General features: G+C 39.9%; 1 protein-coding gene across 13 annotated transcripts in view; it reads left to right on the forward strand.

The window, feature by feature from the left end:
• The window catches only part of TRPM3 (transient receptor potential cation channel subfamily M member 3), a 671125-nt gene that overhangs the window by 471302 nt on the left and 180237 nt on the right, over positions 1-19586 (forward strand). For all 13 annotated transcript variants that reach the window (XM_060199695.1, XM_060199701.1, XM_060199705.1 and 10 more), the window contains one exon: positions 16454-16526. In XM_060199695.1, the coding sequence (XP_060055678.1) occupies positions 16454-16526 (73 nt within the window). The remainder of the gene's footprint in view (positions 1-16453; positions 16527-19586) is intronic.

Here is a 19586-nt window from a genome sequence, read left to right on the forward strand (position 1 = left end):
AGTCAAGTGGATAAATGCTTTAAGAACATAGTAATCTCTGCATCAAGCTGCCTGGTTCTCTTCTCTGTACCAAGTCATCTTTGTGCCAAAGTGAAAAAATAAAGCCAGTATTTCTTTAAAGTTCTGCTATTACCAACCAGGATTCTGTTTAAATCCCTACCGTTGGGCACTTCTCATTCTACTTGATAAACATAGATTTTTGTATTTTCTACTAAGCACTCAATTATTACAATTTATTATAAATATTAGTAATTCATCAGGGGAGGATTGTGTTAAACTGATAAAGTTTAAAAATTGGGAGCAGGGTAGTGGCACATCTGGTTGAGCGTATATGTTACCATGCTCAAGGTCCCAGATTCAAGCCCCCAGTTCCCTCCTGTAGGCAAATAGCTTCTGATTGGTAAAGCAGGTCTGCAGGTGTCTCCCTCTCTTTCTTTTCAATTTCTCTCTGTCTCTATTAAATAAATAAATAAATAAATAAATAAATAAATAAATAAATACTTTTAAAATCCTTGCTGGGCCAGTTGGTGGTTTACCCATTACCATACATGAGGACCTGGGGTCAAGTTCCCCGTCTCCATCTGTAAGAGGGAAGTTTCCCAAGCAGTGAAGTAGTACTGCAGTTCTCTCCTTCTCTCTGGCTTTCTCCTTTTTTCTCTCCCACTATCTCTCCTTCTCTATCTTCCTTCCATTTCTCACCTTCAATCAAAAAGAAAGAAAATTTTAAAACTTAAACTTTAAAATTTAAAGAATCAAAGTCATTGTATGGTGATGATTGAATTACTCATTGGGTCTAATTCTCTCTTTGCCTCTCTTTTCTCAGGAAACTTTTCTCTAAACTCTATTAAGAACGTTAATGGGTAGAGAGAAACCACTTCATGGACATTTCTTTTTTAATTTATAAAAAGGAAACATTGACAAAACCATAGGATAAGAGACAGACATATCTTATAAGAAAATATATTTAGAGCCACAGGGTGGCACAATGAGTAGTAGGCCACTAGACTTGAGAGCATGAGGTCCCAAATTCAATCACTGACATCCCATGTGCCAGAGTGATGTTCTAGCATTCTCCATCCACATCTTCTGTTAATCACTAAATAAAACTCTAAGTAAAGCTTATTGAATGTCTTTGAACCTAATGGTGAATATTACAATAGGTGAAACTTTCTAAATTCCTGAAAACCATTAGAACTTTGCTGGTTAGCTATTGTGCAGTTAAAATGTTTCTCTCCAGTCCTCAGACATGTTATAAACCATTTGTCAAAGTCAGATACCATCTCTTATGTATCTAACACACCATGAAATCATTGTGGAATGCTCCCTTCTGATATATTGAACCAAACTCTCTGTGCGGCTTATAGATATTTCTCAGTTTAATATCATGGTTATTTTCATTTTCAAAAACCCATCTCAATCTCTGTGTCTCTTTTGACAGATTTGTTGCTCACTATGACATAAATGAAAATCACAAATTAAGCTTATTAACAAGTTTCTCCAAAAAGAAGTGGTTTAGTTTTCCCCAATAGGTTTTTCCATGGCCTCTTCTTATCTAGCTTGTACAAATGTGAAGACCAGGATTAATTCTGTCAGATTTATCCGATTTGTTTTTGTTCGAGTAGTGAACATATTTATTTGTTGCACATAAAATTCACCAAATTATCTTCAAGCATAAAAATCACCTTTTTTTCAGATAATTTCCATATTTCTAGGCTTTTAAAAATTTTCTTCATTTCATCCCCTTTTTGAATCTTTGTCTATGCTATCCATGGTTTATTCTATATGTAACCAGAGTTTCAGACACTTTGATGAAAAATATTTGGGGGTTAATTGGGGTCATTATAATTCAAAAATGCCACATTCATACTAAGTCTCAAGAAATAGTTTCTAAAATACAGGCTGTCTGCTTTCTGTTACAGTATGCTTGACTAAGGATTTAATTCCTGAACAACTATAGAGTGTCCAGTAAACCACTGTGTTATAATGACCTCTTCAGGGAATGAAAAGATAGCTCTCTTGATCTGATATTTGCAGTACAGGTTCAAGTCCCAGCACCACAAGGGAGGTGCTATAGCAATGGAGAAAGCTTTGGTGCTGTGGTGACTTTCCCCCAATTTCCATCTCATCCCATCCCATCCCATCCCATCCCATCCCATCCCACCCCACCCCACTCCACCCTTTCCCTTCCCTCCCCTTCCCTCCCCTCTCCTCCCCTCCCTTTCCCTCCCTTCCCCTCCCTTCCTCTCCTCTCCTCTCCTCTCCTCTCCTCTCTACTCTTTCCTCCTCCTTTTCTTCCTTCTCCTCTCCCTCTCCCAATAAAATGGGGGGGCAAGCTTAAACAGAGGGCTGGGATGTTTGTTCCCTGACTTTAACAGATCCCCTCCTCTCCCTCCTCCCCCTCCTCCCCCTCCCTCCTCCTTCTCCCTCCTCCCCCCTCCTCTGATGTGTTGGTATATTTCTGGACATAGAATTTTAAATCCCTCAATGTCTAAACTACCATGACAATTTTTTCATTTCTCTTTTTTTTTTTTTACTTCCAGAGTTATTGCTGGGTCATGTGTTTTTATTAAGAGAGTGAGGGAGAGAGAAACAGTACTCTGAGCCTGGTTCTTCTGATATGATCATGCTCAGTTCATGCTAAGCAGTTTGCTGTGATTACATTCTCCTCTCCTGGGTTTCTCCAATTGAAAAAAATAATAATAAAAGCTTGTGTTCTGAAAATACATGCTAGTATCATCTTTTTGTCTCCATGGCAAAAACGGAACCACTCACCCAGGCCCCACAGTAATTAGAGCACTCTTGCATGTGTGAGGTCAAAGGTTTGATCCTCAGCACCACAAATGCTTTCTCCCATAAAATAAGTAAATAAATCCTTTTTAAAAAAGAACAGAACATAAAGAAAGAGAGAGAGAAATGTTTGGTACTGAAAAGATAACTCACCTAAGAAGGTACCTACTTTGCCATGTGTATGACCCAGATTCAAGTTCCAGGTCCCAACAGCACTGGGGGGAAGCTTCAGTGCAGTGGTATCTCTCGCTCTCTCTGTCTCTCTCTCACACTGAAAAAAAAATTCAGCCTAGAGTGATGACGCTTCAGTGATGACACCCCCACACACACACTCAATAAAAATATTTTTTAAAAGAGAGGCAACAGATACCTCACCTGCTCTCATTGTCATGAACACAGCCCAAATTTGAGCCCAGCCCCCACTATGCTGAAACTTTGATGCTACAGTGTCTTTTCCTGTCTCTTTATCTCTATGTGAAAATGTTAGCCTGAAGTAGTGAAACCACAATCACAACAACCAACCAACAAGAAAAAAAAAATCTAGGAAAATATACAAAGTTGAGTCAAAAAGAAGTAAAAGAACCCATGAAATAGCTCACCTGGATAGTGCGTTGCTTTGCCATGTGTACATCTCAGGTTCAAACCCAGCCCCCACTGCATTAAAGCAAGCTTTAGTGCTATGGTCTTTTTCACTATTTCTCTCTGCATCTCTCAAAAAAGGAAGAGAGGAAGGAGGAGGGTGAGGAGGAAGGTGATGGAGAGGAGGAAGGAAGCAGAAAAATCTAAATTAATCAGTAGCTATTAAACAAAAGGGTAAAATGATGTGTGTTCTACTCCTAAAAATTGTCGATGCTGGGCAGTTTTTTTTTTTTCTTGCCTTCAGGGTCATTACTGGGGCTCAGTGCCTGCATCATGAATCCACTGCTCCTGGAGGCTATTTTTTTCCCCTTTTGTTACCCTTGTTGTGGTTATTATTGTTGTTGTTGATGTTGTTCGTTGTTGGATAGGACAGAGAGAAATCGAGAGAGGAGGGGGAAACAGGGAAAGAGAGACACCTGCAGACCTGCCTCACCGCCTGTGAAGCGACTTCCTTGCAGGTAGGGAGCCAGGGCTCGATCCAGGGTCCTTGCACCGGGCCTTGAGGCTTTGCGCCATGTGCGCTTAACCCGCTGCTACCGCCCAACCCCCTTAATTGATGCTAGACAGTTTTTAAGCTAACTTGTCAGAAAAATTGAATTCTTTTTTTTTCTTTGTAAACTATTCAGGTGCATAGTAAAGAAGGAAGGGCGGAGGGTAGATATCATAATGGTTATGCAAAGAGACTCTGATGCCTGAGGCTCCAAAGCCCCAGGTTCAATCAGCCTCACCATCATAAACCAGAGCTGAACGGTGCTCTGGTAAGAACAAAAAAAAAGGGGGGGGGAGTCAGGCGGTAGCACAGCGGGTTTCGAGCCCCTGGCTCCCCACCTGCAGGGGGAGTCGCTTCACAGGCAGAGAAGCAGGTCTGCAGGTGTCTATCTTTCTCTCTCCCTCTCTGTCTTCCCCTCTTCTCTCCATTTCTCTCTGTCCTAACTACGACGACATCAATAATAACTAGAACAATAAAACAAAAAGGACAACAAAAGGGAAAAATAAATATTAAAAAATTAAAAGGAGAAGGAGGAAACAAGGAAAGAAAAAAATACTTCTAAGTCCATTCTGAAAAGTCAGAACAAGTCTAATGCCCAAACCAGGCAAGAATAGTGCCATATACCAGTTTTATTTGCAAACATTGTTGTAAAGATCCTAAATAAGATATTCCCAAATCCAAAACCATGGAATTTTTCTGCTAGTCAGTCATACTTCAAAACTATCATTGGATTCACATCCCCACTGAGATGGGTTTTTTTTTATTTAAAAAAGGAAACATTAACAAAACCATAGAATAAGAGGGATACAACTCCACACAATTCCCACCACAAGATCTCCGTTTCCCATCCCCTCCCCCGATAACTTTCCTATTCTTTAACCCTCTGGGAGTATGGACCCAAGGTCATTGTGGGATGCAGAAGGTGGAAGGTCTGGCTTCTGTAATTGCTTCCTCACTGAACATGGGTGTTGACTGGTCGATCCGTACTCCCGACTTGCCTTTCTCTTTCCCTAGTAGGGTGGGATTCTGGGGAAACAGCTATAGGACACATTGGTGAGGTCGTCTATCCAGGGAAGTCTGGTCGGCATCATGCTGGCATCTTGAGGAGAGCATTAAAGGTTTGGAGAGTTAAATTAGGTCGGTGTTCAGGGAGAGAGGAGGACCTCCCCCCTCTTTTAATGAGACGGGGGTTGTTTATGATGCTGTCACAACACTTCATTCAATACATATACAATCCTAATTCCCAAGTACCTCTCCTATGAACTATAACCACGCAGGTAAGGTCTTATCAGTGATGTCCTCTTCAACAGGCTGGTCAGTCTGGCCTCTCTCTAACAGGTCCGGATGTGGGCAGCCTGGCCTGGAGAGCAGGTCTGGATGTGGCCATCTTAAAGAACTGTCCGCCTTGGGTCCAGCTTAGGATTCAGTAAACCACGACCACCCCCACCCCCACCCCCACCATCCCCCCACCCCCACCCCCGCCTCTGGGAGGTGGTGGTTTAGCCCCTACTATTTTCGCGCGCCCCCTTCTCCCTGCCCCCCAAACCCCACGGACTTCCAGAGTTCCGGCCACAGCTGCAGGGGGGAGAAAGATGGAGAAGCACGTGGTATAGTGATTTGCCCACTCGTGTATAAAGATTAAACTGCGTTCTCTGCCCAGCCTTGTGTCTACCACCGCGAGGCTAGCCCGGCCTACTAGAGCCCCGAATTTTAATGACAAACTTCTCTAACACGTCAAACTAAACCTATCAACCTAAACATGTGCATCTATTATATCAGGTTCGGGCCTCTGGTTGCTATTTGTGAGGAAAATATTTTGACAAATATTTACCACTAACTTCTCACAAATATTTACCAGTAGTTTCATAAATATTTTTCACACATACTTCATTACAAACGCTTTTCACTCCTAGGCACACAAATATTATTCTCAGTTCACACTTCTTATATATCAATATTATTTTAAGTACACACTGTTTATTATTTGTCACTTAGCTAAGTATTTTAATCATTTTAAATATTCAGTCATTCTGACTGTACTGCAGTTGAATGCAATTACGGGGGGGGGGGGGTGGCACCTGACTTAATGCATGAATTTTCCTGTTCCTGACACATCTGGAACCTGGTGGCTGAAAAGAGAGTTAACATACAAAGCCAAACAAACTGTTGAACTATCATGGATCTAAAGGCTGGAATCGTGCACATGAAGTGTTGGGGGGTACTCACTGCAGATTATTGTGTATTTTTGCTTCCAGATATATATTTTGCCCTAGTTTATGGATATGTGTGAACATATGCTCTATCTCACGGAACCTGGTCTATATCTAGGTTTTAGGACTTTGTTAGGAAGTGAACCGCCTGGAATGGGATTAGAGAATACTATGAAAGGAAAGGCCTCAGCCGAGTAGTGAAGCTGAAGGGTTGTCATTCCACACCTGAAGTCTCTGGACACAGTCTGAGGTGAAGCATGCTGAGGGGGTACTCGTTGTGTTGATTAGGTTGGAATCAGTGGATGCAATATTATTTAGTATGAATTGAGTGAAGCATTCAGGAAAGTACGCCCCACCCTAAGGTTCCAGGACTGGAGAAAATATAGTAGAAATGTGAGGTTCCTGCTGTCTTAGGGTTCAAGAAGACAATAGATAGTTATTGTTATAATCACATTATTTGGTAATTGGGTTAACTCTGAAAAATCCCTTTGTTAGGATTTGCTGTATAATACCCAACATCACAATAATTTATGTCCTTTGACATTTTATTTGCATATAGCTGTGCCACCGGTTGCTTCTGTTCTCCCTGGTCTAGGCTTTTGACAGTGTCAACATATCAGAGACTCAGCCTATGTATTAAAAAGACTCAGTTTGTGCTTTAAAAAGTTTGAGACATACATTCAACTTTTCCCCTGTCATATTAATTAAATAGTTACTTAGATGACTACAAATTAATAGGAGTGTACAGTAATTCCTCTCTGGGGCATATACCCCAAGGACTCCATAACACCCAACCAAAAAGATATTAGTACACCTATGTTCATAGCAGCACAATTCATAATAGCTAAAACCTGGAAGTAACCCAGGTGCCCAACAACAGATGAGTGGCTGAGAAAGCTGTGGTATATATACACAATGGAATACTATGCAGCTATTAAGAACAACGAACCCACCTTCTCTGACCCATTTTGGATGGAGCTAGAAGGAATTATGTTAAGTGATATAAGTCAGAAAGATAAAGATGAGTATGGGATGATCCCACTCATCAACAGAATTTGAGAAAGAAGAACAGAAAGGGAAACTATAAGCAGGATTTGACTAAATCTGGAGTAAGGCACCAAAGTAAAAACCCTGGGGTGAGGTTGAGGGTGGATATTTGGCTTCCCGGGGCGGTGGGGGGGGGGGGCTGTATGAGGGGGTGGATAGGACACAGTCTTTTGGTGGTGGGAATGGTGTTTATGTACACTCCTATTAATTTGTAGTCATATAAATCACTATTTTAATATGAGAGGGGAAAAATTGATTGTATGTCTCAAACTTTTTAAAACCCACTGAGAATATTTAAGAATGCCTGATTTGCTGCATCTTTGCCTACACTGGGAAGTATTTGACCTATTTTTATCCTATGGTAGGCATATAAATGTTGCACTTAAGACTTCCAAAAAATTTAATTTCAAATGACAATTTTAGAGTAACGGTGGGGACCTTACAACTCAGATGAACTGAAGGTAAAACATATCAGATCTAGTTGGTCTTTGGTGCTCTTATCCCTTTTCCTCTGCCTCAGGGGCTTGGCTGGCTCTTGAGTCTTAACAAACCAGCATGGTGGCATAGACTCCCCCATTAGTTTTCATGAAAAGCAGTAAAGCCCTGGCATGCAATTCACATTAAACTCCTCACAGATTTACATCTCCAACAGCCTTTTAGCAACTGGACCCTGAACACTTGCCCTTCCCACATCTGTTTCCAGGAAAGTCCAAAGAGTTTCACATCCTGAGTAAAGTTAATGAATCTCTTTATTGCCTGAGATGAATCTGCAATGTGAAATGTGCTCTCTAATTAGACAGCGAAATTGGAGCAGCTGCAGAACAAGTAGGTCAGATGTTTAAGGAATTCTGTTTGATGCCTCATGTCTGGATTCTTCTTTAAAGATGTTATCTGATGCCCTCCTCATTCTGCTAGACTTGCTACCGGCTAAGTACACATAATATATTTCAATCCAAACATGGCCCTGGCTTCTATTACATTAAACTTATATTCACCTATATTTTAATTCTTTGTGCATTTTGTCTCCAGTACATGTAAATTTGTTTTTACTTCCTTCTGGCAGGTTTCCCCCCATTCCATTCTATTTTTTATTATACTCTACTTTTAATTAATTTATTTATTTATTTATGAGAGAAAAAAATGAAAGAGAGAAAACCAGAGCATCACTGGCACATGTGATGACTGGGATACAACTCAGGACCTCATGCCTCAGAGTTCATCACTTTATCCACTGCACCATCTCCCAAGCCACTTTATCCTATTCTGTGTTTATTGAGATAAAATGGACATGTAGAATTACATTAGAGTCACATGAGTGCAATTTGTGAGTTAGCAAACCAATTCAGCACTACTTTTTGAAAAATCATATTCTCTCTCATTGCTTTGTAATGGACACTTGTCTCACTCCTAGATACACAGAAACAACTCTAGGGTCTAGTCTACTTTATTTATTTATTCATGGATGTCAGTGCCAGTACCATGCCATTTTAAAATTACACAGCTTTTAAGTCTTTATAATTAATAAGGCAACCCCTTCTTTTTGCTCTTTTTAAGCTGGACATTTTTCTGCCAGCATAAAAACTTTGATCTTTGTAAGTGAATTCTATAATCAATCTACCAACAACTATGAAGAAAATATTTTTGGAATTTTTATTTTGATTAACTCCATATTGGGCAGGGGAGATAGCATTATGATTCTGCAAAGTTCTCTCATGCCTGAGGCTTTGAAGTCCCAGGTCCCAGGTTCAGTCTCTAATACCACCCAAAGCCAGGGCTAAGCAGTGCACTGGTAAAACAACAACAACAACAAATTACAAATAGGAATCATTTAAATCAACTCCATTTTCCTTTGTGGAGATCTGACTTATTGACTGTAATGCATTTTCCCACCAGTTAACTTTGTGAATTTAGTAAGCAGTCAGTCTTCTTGTTCTTCAATAAAGGGTTATACTTTTCCACAATGGTGTTCTTTACTGTGTCTTTCTAAAGATGGCAAAGGGAAGGAAGAGTATACCCCTTACTCTATGATGCTAATTGCTTTACATGGATATTATTCTGTTGGCTTTGGCTCCAAATCACCTTTTCCCTTGTTCTTGGCTGGGAACTAGTGATATTTAACCTCATTGTTCTTGTTCCCTATAGTTAGGATGGGATGTTCCCTTTCAATGCCAAGGACTCCATAATGAGTCTCATTTGTCCTAGAATCCTTTCTCTGATCCATCCTTTCCTTGATTCTTTGCCAGTGAAATTCTACCTCCAACATGCTGCCTGGGATCATATGATGCTGTTTGTCTTTGTCTCTCCAACTTGAGCCTGCTTTCTACTACTAGCACCCTATAAAGTGACAAAGGAAAGGACATGCTAAGCTTCTTTGGGAGAGAAGTTTCCCTTCTGACTTGGAGCATAAGATGAAAACGAATCCTCTGTTGCACAACAGTGTGGAGATTGTGGTCCTTTTGTGCATGCAGTAAAGCTGCTTCTGAGATAGAAGCTCGGGGTTTTAGTGACCAATAGCGTAGACACAGAAATAACATTTCTCATGACTTTCTTTTATAAAGTCAGGGGATTTTAAGGTTTGGGCAGTAAATTCTTTTTTATTGTATTTATTTATTGGCTAGAGGTAGTCAGAAATTGAGAGGAAAGGGAGGTAGAGAGGGAGAGAGACAGAGAGATACCTGCAGACCTGCTTCACCACTTACGAAGCTTTCCCCCGCAGGTGGGGACAGGGGCTTGAACTACTAGGTCCCTGTGCATTGTAACATGTGTGCCACAATATGGCCTTTGGGTAATAAAGTCTGTTTTGTTTTTTCTTTTGCCTCCAGAGTTATTGCTGGGGCTCGGTGCCAGCACTATGAAGCCACTGTTCTTGGCAGCCTTTTTTTTTTTCCTCATTTTATTGGATAGGACATAGAAAAATTGAGGCGGGGTAGATAAAGAGGGAGAAAGATAAACACCTGCTTCATCACTTGTGAAGTGTCCCTCCTTCAGGTGGGAAGCGGGGTGCTTGAACCCTGATGCTTGCTGGGGTCCTTGTGCTTCATACTATGTGTGTTTAATCAGGTGCGCCACTGCCGCCTAGCATCACAAGAGCAATGATGATTCCCACGGCAACCATCTCCACTGTGGGCCACAACAACTTCCTTGGAGTGAGTCTATCTATCCTCTCTTTCTTCCTCTTTTTTCAGCAATCCAGTCACTGCTGTTTATTCTCTTCCCTCTCATGCTGACCTATAAAATATTGTCTCCTCTGGATAAACAGACAGGAAGAAGTTAGTATGTTGTCCTCTTTCACTTCTCACAGCCTGAATGTGCTTCTAAGTTATACTAAAGGAACAGTAGTATAAGTCACTGAGAAGTCTAAGGGTCCAGAGACCTCACTGTGTTGAAACCCTTGAGAAGTTATTACTAAATGGTGAGTGTAGGTAGTGAGAATGAAAACTGGCACAGCCCCTCAAGAAAGCTGTATGAAGAGGCCTTAAACAAATAAAAATGGAATTACCTTATGGTCCAACAATACCACAATTAGGCACTTATACAAAGGACATGCTAACACTAATTTGACACATGTGCACCCCTATGTTCATAGCTGCACTATTCACAATAGCCAAAGAGCAGAAGCAGCCTAAATAACCCATCAACAAGATGGCTGGCTAAAGAAGTTATGAGATGGGGGGTCAGGTGGTAGCGCAGCAGGTTAAGCACACATAGCGCGAAGCACAAGGACCAGCGGAAGGATCCTGGTTTGAGCCCCCTGGCTCCCCTCCTGCACGGGAGTCACTTCACAGGCAGTGAGTGGAGCAGGTCTATAGGTGTGTAGCCTTCTCTCCCCCCTCTGTCTTCCCTTCCTCTCTCCATTTCTCTCAGTTCTATCCAGCGACGATGACATCAATAACAACAATAACTATAAAAACAATAAAAAACAAGGGCAACAAAAGAGAAAATAAATAATAAAAAAGTTATGAGATATATATTTCATGGAATACAACTCTGAAATCAAAAAAGATGACATTGTGTCCTTTGGGACAAAATGAATGGAACTGGTTGTGATTAAGTTTATCAAAATAACTCAGGATTTTAAAGACAACTCCCGGATGATTTCACTTATATGTAGAATCTAAAGAATTGATACATATAAGCTTGCAAAAACAAAACAAACAGAAGCAAGTAAACTGTTTCCAAGACTTTATGAGAGCTGGAGAACTATGGTGGTTATCTTTGGGAGAGTGGGACACAGAACTTGGGTGGTGGATATGCTGGGGAACTATACCCTGTAATCTTACAGTTTTGTAACCCACCATTAATCACAAATTTTAAAAAAGGATTGGCACCCCCAGTTAAGTGTGCACATTACCATACTCAGGGACCTGGTTCAAACCCCTACTCACTGCCTACAGGGGGAACACTTCATAAGCAGTGATGGAGGTCTGCAGGTGTCTATCTATCTCTCGCTCACTCTATGTTCCCCTCCCCTCGCATAGCTCCCTGTCTTATCAAAACAATAGAAAGAAGGAGGAAATAATAAAATAAGGGGGGGGGGAGTATAGTATAGTGATGGTTGTATAGCATAAATGCATAAGCATACATATAATGGGGCCATTTACTAAAGAATATACTAACTAGCTATTTTTATTTTTTATTTATTTTTTTTAATTATTTATTTATTCATGAGAAAGATAGGAAGAGAGAAAGAACCAGATACCACTCTGGTACATGTGCTGCCGGGGATCGAACTCAGGAACTCATGGTTGAAAATCCAATGCTTTATCTACTGCGCCACCTCCTGGACCACTTTATTTTTATTTATTTTATTTATTTTTTTATTTAAGAGAGGATAAATTAACAAATCCATAGGGTAGGAGGGGTACAACTCTACACAATTCCCACCACCCAATCTCCATATCCCACCCCCTCCCCTGATAGCTTTCCCAGTCTCTATCCCTCTGGGAACATGGACCCAGGGTCATTGTGGGTTGCAGAAGGTAGAAGGTCTCGCTTCTGTAATTGCTTCCCCGCTGAACATGGATGTTGACTGGTCAGTCCGTACTCCCAGTATGCCTCTCTCTTTCTCTAGTAGGGTGGGTCTCTGGGGAAGTGGAGCTCTAGGACACATTGGTGGGGTCTTCAGTCCAGGGAAGCCTGGCCAGTATCCTGATGGCATCTGGAACCTGGTGACTGAAAAGAGAGTTAACATACAAAGCCAAACAAATTGTTGAGCAATCATGGACCCAAAGCTTGGAATAGTGGAGAGGAAGTGTCAGGGGGGTACTCACTGCAAACTCTAGCGTACTCCTTTCAGGTATATATTTTGCAGTAGTTTATAGATACATGTGAACATATGCTCTCTCTCACAGAAACTGGTGTATATCTAGGTTTTGGGTCTTTGTTAGAAAGTGAACCACCTGGGATGTAATTAGAGAATACTATGTAAGGAAAGGTCTCACCCAAGTAATGAAGCTGAAGGGCTGTCATTCCACACGTGAAGTCTCTGGACACAGTGTGAGCTGAAGCATGTTGAGGTGGCAATCGTTGTGTTGATTAGGTTGCGATCGGCAGATGCAATATTATTTGATATGGATTGGGAGAGGCATACAGGAAAGTGGGCCCGATCCAAAGGTTCAAGGACTGGGGGAAGTAGAGGCTCTATAATGGAGATGTGAGATTCCGGCTGTCTTAGGATTCAAAAAGACAATGGAAAACTAATGTTATCATCACATTATTTGGTAATTGGGTTAACTTTGAAAAGTCCTTCTGTTAGGGTTTGCTGTACAGTACCCAGTATCTTGTATATAGCTGTGCTATTGGTTGCTTCTGATCTACTTGGTCTAGGCTTTTGAGAGAGTCCGCACATCAAATACACATCCTATATATTAAAAATACTCAGTCTGTGTTTTAAAAACTTCGAGACATACAATTAATTTTCCCCCTCTCATATTAATTATCTAGTGATTTATATGACTACACTTTACTAGGAGTGTACATAAACACCATTCCCACCACCAAAAGACAGTGACCCATCCCTCCCACCCACTCCCACCCCCCACTGTCCCAGGAAGCTCCATGTCTACCCCTCACCACAGGGTTTTCACTTTGGTGCCCTACTTACAATTTGGTCAGGTCCTGCTTTTAGTTTCCCTTTCAGATCTTCTTACTCAACTTCTGTTGATGAGTGGGATCATACCATACTCATCTTTATCTTTCTGACTTAGCTCGCTTAACATAATTCCTTCTAGCTCTGTCCAAGATGGGTCAGAGAGGGTGGGTTCATTGTTCTTGATAGCTGCATAGTATTCCATTGTGTATATATACCACAGCTTTCTCAGCCACTCATCTGTTGTTGGGCACCTGGGTTGCTTCCAGGTTTTAGCTATTATGAATTGTGCTGCTATGAACATAGGAGTACACACCTCTTTTTGGTTGGGTGTTATGGAGTCCTTGGGGTATAAGCCCAGGAGAAGAATTACTGGATCATATGGAAGGTCCATGTCTAGCCTTGTGAGAGTTTTCCAGACTGCTCTCCACAGAGGCTGGACCAATTTACATTCCCACCAGCAATGCAAAAGGGTTCCTCTGTCCCCACAGCCTCTCCGGCATTTGTTGCTGCTGTTCTTTTTGATGTATGCCATTCTCACAGGGGTGAGGTGGTATCTCAGTGTTGTCTTAATTTGCATTTCTCTGACAATCAGTGACCTAGAGCAGTTTTTCATATGTTTGTTAACCTTTTGGATCTCCTCTGAGGTGAATGTTTTGTTCATATCCTCTGCCCATTTTTGGATGGGGTCATTTGCTTTTTTGGTGCTAAGTTTGCTGAGCTCTTTATATATTTTGGTGATTAGTTTCTTGTCTGATGTGTGGCATGTGAAGTTCTTCTCCCATTCTGTGAGGGGTCTCTTTGTTTGTTTAATAGTTTCTTTGAATGTGCAGAAGCTTTTCAGTTTGATGTAGTCCCATTGGTTTGTTTCTGCTTTAGTCTTCCTTGCAAATGGGTTTGTTTCATCAAAGATGACCTTGAGGTGTAGGTGGGAAAGTGTTTTACCAATGTTTTCCTCTAAGTATTTGATTGTTTCTGGTCTAACATCCAGGTCTTTGATCCATTTGACGTTGATTTTTGTTTCTGGTAAGATAAAGTTGTTCAATTTTTTCTTCTGCATGTTACAACCCAGTTTTCCCAGCCCCATTTATTGAAGAGATCCTCCTTCTTCCATTTAATGCTTTAGGCCCCCTTATCAAAGATTAGATGTCCATAGGTGTGGGGATTTATTTCTGTGCTTTCAATTCTGTTCCACTGGTCTGTGTGCCTATTTTTATTCCAGTAACATGCTGTTTTGATGATCATGGCTTTATAATATAGTTTAAGGTCTGGGAGTGTGATGCCTCCATTTCTGTTTCTTTTCCTCAAGATTGTTTTGGCAATTCTAGGTGTTTCCAGGTTCCACATAAATGATTGTAGTGTTTGTTCTATTTTCATAAAGAAGCTTGGTGGAACTTTGATGGGTATTGCATTAAATTTGTATATGGCTCTGGGGAGAATATTCATTTTGATGATATTTATTCTTCCAATCCATGAGCATGGGATATCTTTCCATTTCTTGGTATCAGTTTCTATTTCCTTGAGTAGCGACTCATAGTTTTCAGTATATAAGTCTTTCACTTCTTTGGTCAGAAGGGAATGGCAAGAAGAGAATGCCAGAAGAGAATGGCAAGATATCTATCGAGCCCTGAATGAAAAAGGGTTTCAACCAAGGATAATATATCCTGCTAGGCTTTCATTCAAACTAGATGGAGGGATCAAAACCTTCTTAGACAAACAACAGTTAAAGGAGGCAACCATCACCAAACCGGCCCTGAAAGAGGTTCTAAAAGACTTCTTTTAAATAAGAACATCACTATAATACTTGCAATATATCAGAGCAAACAAAAAAAATTTATTTTGAACAATGGCACTACAATACATTAAATCCATAATATCAATAAATGTCAATGGCTTAAACTCACCCATCAAAAGGCACAGAGTTGGGGGATGGATCAGAAAACATAACCCAACCATATGCTGCTTACAAGAACCCCATCTGTCACAACAAGATAAACACAGACTTAAAGTGAAAGGATGGAAAACTATCATACAGGCTAATGGACCACAAAAAAAGACAGGAATAGCCATTCTCATCTCAGACACAATAGATTTTAAATTAAATAAAGTAATAAAAGATAGGAAAGGACATTACATAATGATTAGAGGATCAATCAGCCAAGAAGACTTAACAATTATTAACATCTATGCACCCAATGAGGGACCATCTAAATACATCAAGCACCTACTGAAAGAATTTCAAAAATACATCAATAGTGATACAATAATAGTGGGAGACTTCAATACCCCATTCTCACACTTAGACAGATTAACAAAGCAGAGAATCAACAAAGATACAAGAGAATTAAATGAAGAGATTGACAGACTAGACCTCTTGGACGTTTTCAGAGTCCTTCACCCCAAAAAACTGGAATACACATTCTTTTCAAATCCACAAAGACACAAAGGCCACAAAGACAGCATGAATAAATTCAAGAGCATCGAAATCATCCCAACTAGCTATTTTTAAACTCAACTCATAGCTTACATTATAGCTTCCACATTGTTTTTTAAGTATTTACTTATTTATTTATGGGGGAGGAATGTAAAGGGGAGAGAACCAGAACAACCCACTTGTAGATGCAATGCTGGGAACTGAATTCAGGACCTCTTACTCAAAAGTCAAATATCCACTGTGCTATCTACACGTTCTCAATTCTTACACATCTTGCACATTTTAACTTTAAAACTGAAATGACAGAAAAAATATGTTCCTTGATCTCTGATTTCTCCTTATTGTAGCTAAAATCACTGAAGTTATCTAAGGCGGTCCCTGTTCAATGTTTTTTTGTTTCATTTTGTTTTTTAGATAGAACCAGAGAGTTAGAGGCAAAGAAACAGTGCAAGAGACCACAGCACTGAAGCTTCCTTGGAGACCAGTCTAGAACCTGGGTCATGAACATGGCAAAGCAGTGCACTAAGTGAGCTATTTCTCTGGCTCTAAGGTGGTCTCTGATCAAAGACTGAAAATCATCACACTTTTAATGCCTCAAAGAGGCCTCTGGTTGAGGTCTTGCTGTGTATGCATTCCTTATAGTGAAGACTTGATGGTACAGATATTAAGATGGACTGTATTCAGAAATGATCTCGTTGATTTAAGTTCTCTTGGGGAAGAAAATGCATTGCTAATGATCACCTTGTCTCAAATTGCAGATTACGGTATTTCGGATGGGATCAGAAGGACACCAGGACATCGATCTAGCTATCCTGACAGCTTTGCTCAAAGGTAAAGGAGGTTCTATGTGCAGAGAGTACAAGAATAAATTAAATGGATTAACACCTTATCTTCTAATAGTGGATATAATCCCAAGTGACACATCCAATTATTGATAACATAAGGATCTCTTCTGTAGACACTATTGCTATTATTAAATTATCCTGTAACTGGACTGTTACAGTTACTCAAATTCATAAAGTTTAAACAATCTGAACTGACCCATTGAATCATAGAAGTTAATTAAAAGACTAATAGAGTAAGACACTGTATTATCTGAAGTTACTCAATAATAACTATTGCCCTGTCTAGAAAGTCTTTGAAAATGGCTTCTATATATAGATAAATATAATAATACATAATTAAATGTAATAATATATAATTAAAATGAAAATTCAACATCAGTGAAAAGAAGAGATATAAATCCCCCCCCCCAAAAAAAGGCTATTGTATCATTATGATTAAGCAGTACAATCAACACTAAGCTTCCTGGAAGTTCAGACAAAAATGGAAATTCTATAGGTTGTATGATTTTCTTTCATAAATTGGATGTTTGCCCTGTTTTCTAGCTCCAAAATATAATTTCCTTTGCATATCTTCATCCATGAGTCTCCCTGTAAAAGAAGAGCTGTTTTCTTCAAGATCTGAAGGTCTAATTTCACACTGAATGTCCCTTAGTAGATACAGTACAGTTGGCTAATAATACTGAGTGTTAGAATAAACAAGAGGAAGTTGCCACAGCACACAGAAATGAAGGCTGAAACAGTGAGACAAAGCAAAGCCACAAAGCTTTGTTGAGTTTGACTCTAGGTTTAAGGTGTCTGCCACACTTTCCCTGAGTCCGTAGCTTAGTCTGCATCCCATGGTGGCTCACTGCCCCTGTGGGAATCTCCCTGGATTATGTGCTCTGTGGAGACAGAAAATGTCTTACCTGTTTCTACTTTCTCCATAGCTCACACAGTCCCAAACATATGGCAACATTCCTCAGTTTTTGCTGGGTAAATAAAGAGATGAATGTATTGCTCAGTGATGCAGCGATAGAGTCAGTGTTCCAAAATTAAAACTCAAAAAATGGTAACCACTATACCTAATTCCTATCCTATCCCCTTACCTTCCACTTTCAATAATTACCTGAGACACCTCATATGATAGACACTGGGCTAAGTGACAAGCTTTTTGCACATGAGATAACAGTATCTGTATCAATCTTTCTTTCTCCCCCCACCTCTGTATTTGAATAAAATTGAACCCAGAGTGGTTAAGATCACACATACATTAGGTCCAGCTTTATTACTTCTACTACTAATAATAATATATACATACATTTTCTTCCTTCACTATTTTTTAAGGGTTAAAAAATTGTTTTAGGCCAACAGAATAGCTCTCTTGGGTAGTGTGCTGCTTTGCCATGTGTAAAATCTAGGTTCAAGCCTGCCCCCGTCACACTGAGGGAAGCTTCTGTGCTGTGGTCTGTCTCTCTCTCTCTTTCACTCTCTCTCCACACCCCCCCCCCTTTGAATCAGTCTCGAAACATCAAAATGTGTTGTATCTGCTCCACAACATTTTTTAGCATGACACACCATATTAGAAAGAGTTTATATAATAAGAGTTTCCACAGCAGGACATAGCAAGCATAAATTAAAGTGAATATAATGATACCAACATTCACTATAGTGAATGCAACAAAACTGAATATATTCAATTCTGATTTCTGCACTAGAATTTCAATTGTAAATAAATCTACTCTATTCGCCCTAATTCTGATTATATCCCACAAAATTGATTTCATGACCCATTAGTGGGTCATAACCTATAGTTTAGAAAATACTTCCAGAGACAATTAAAGGGAATTATCATTTCTCAAAGAAATGAACACTTTTAATTACTGTAATGAACATTAGTCATGCAGCAGTTAATGCTAATAGGATTTTATGCCATTAAAAGATTATGGAGTGTCAACTCTATTTTGAAAAAGCCCTCAAATACTGACTTGGTCCCAGCTGAATTGAGAAGGCCACCCAGCATCATACTTCTGTGGACTTTCTAGGAGGTTAACAGCCAATTTCAAGTTCTTCTTTCTTTCTTTCTTTCTTTCTTTCTTTCTTTCTTTCTTTCTTTCTTTCTTTTAACCAGATCACTGCTCAGCTCTGGTTTATGGTGCTTCTAGGGATAGAACCTGGGACCTTGGGTCCTCAAGCATGAAAGTCTTCTGCATAAACATTATGCTCACACCCCTACCTTTGATTTCAATTTTTTTACTTTGTTAGAGAAGTTTTACCCATGTGTCAACAACTACACTGTAGTCTATTGTCCCCTCACCAATAAAGAAAAAAAATCTATATTCTTCTGATACATTCAAAATGTGCCAGGGTAAGATGCATGCTTTACTTTAATTTTCTGCTACTCCTAATTTTATAGTGATGTTTAATCTTCAGTGATGTAATACAAACTGTACAGAATTGTGCAGCTTGACTTTTACTCTCTCCATCATATGAGAAGATCAGAATTTAGAGAGGAATTAGAAAGAGCCATGAAACTAATCGCAGGGAATGAAGTGAGTATCTCATGCATGCAACCCATGAATCCCTCTTCCTCTCCTCTCCTCTCTTCTCCTCCCCTCCTCTCCCTTCTTCTTGTCCTTCAACAGACAGGGAGGTTTTTTCATTTGTGGCACAGGTAAAGAAAAATTAACTGCTTAAAAATTGTAAGCATTTTTTTTTAAGTTGAAAAGAAAGAGGTTGGCAAAATAGCTTACTTGGACAGTGTGCTGCTTTGCCATGTGCACAGCCCAGGTTTGAGAATAGCCCCCACTACACTGAAGGAAGCATTAGTGATGTGGTCTCTCTCTCTTTTCCCTCTCTGAATCTCTCTCCCCCCCAAAAAAAAAATATGCATCCTTGCTTAAAACTGTCAAAGTTTTCCAGAACAAAGGAGATAGTCAGAAATTGCAATCTAAAACAGTCTAAAGATACAGGATAATTAAATGAAATATAGCTTCCTCAAGGGGAAGGAAGGAAGGAAGGAAGGAAGGAAGGAAGGAAGGAAGAAGGAAAAAGGAAGGAAGAAAGAAAG

This window comes from Erinaceus europaeus, chromosome 10 (genome assembly GCF_950295315.1).
Source record: "Erinaceus europaeus chromosome 10, mEriEur2.1, whole genome shotgun sequence".
Classification (NCBI taxonomy): Eukaryota; Metazoa; Chordata; class Mammalia; order Eulipotyphla; family Erinaceidae; genus Erinaceus; species Erinaceus europaeus.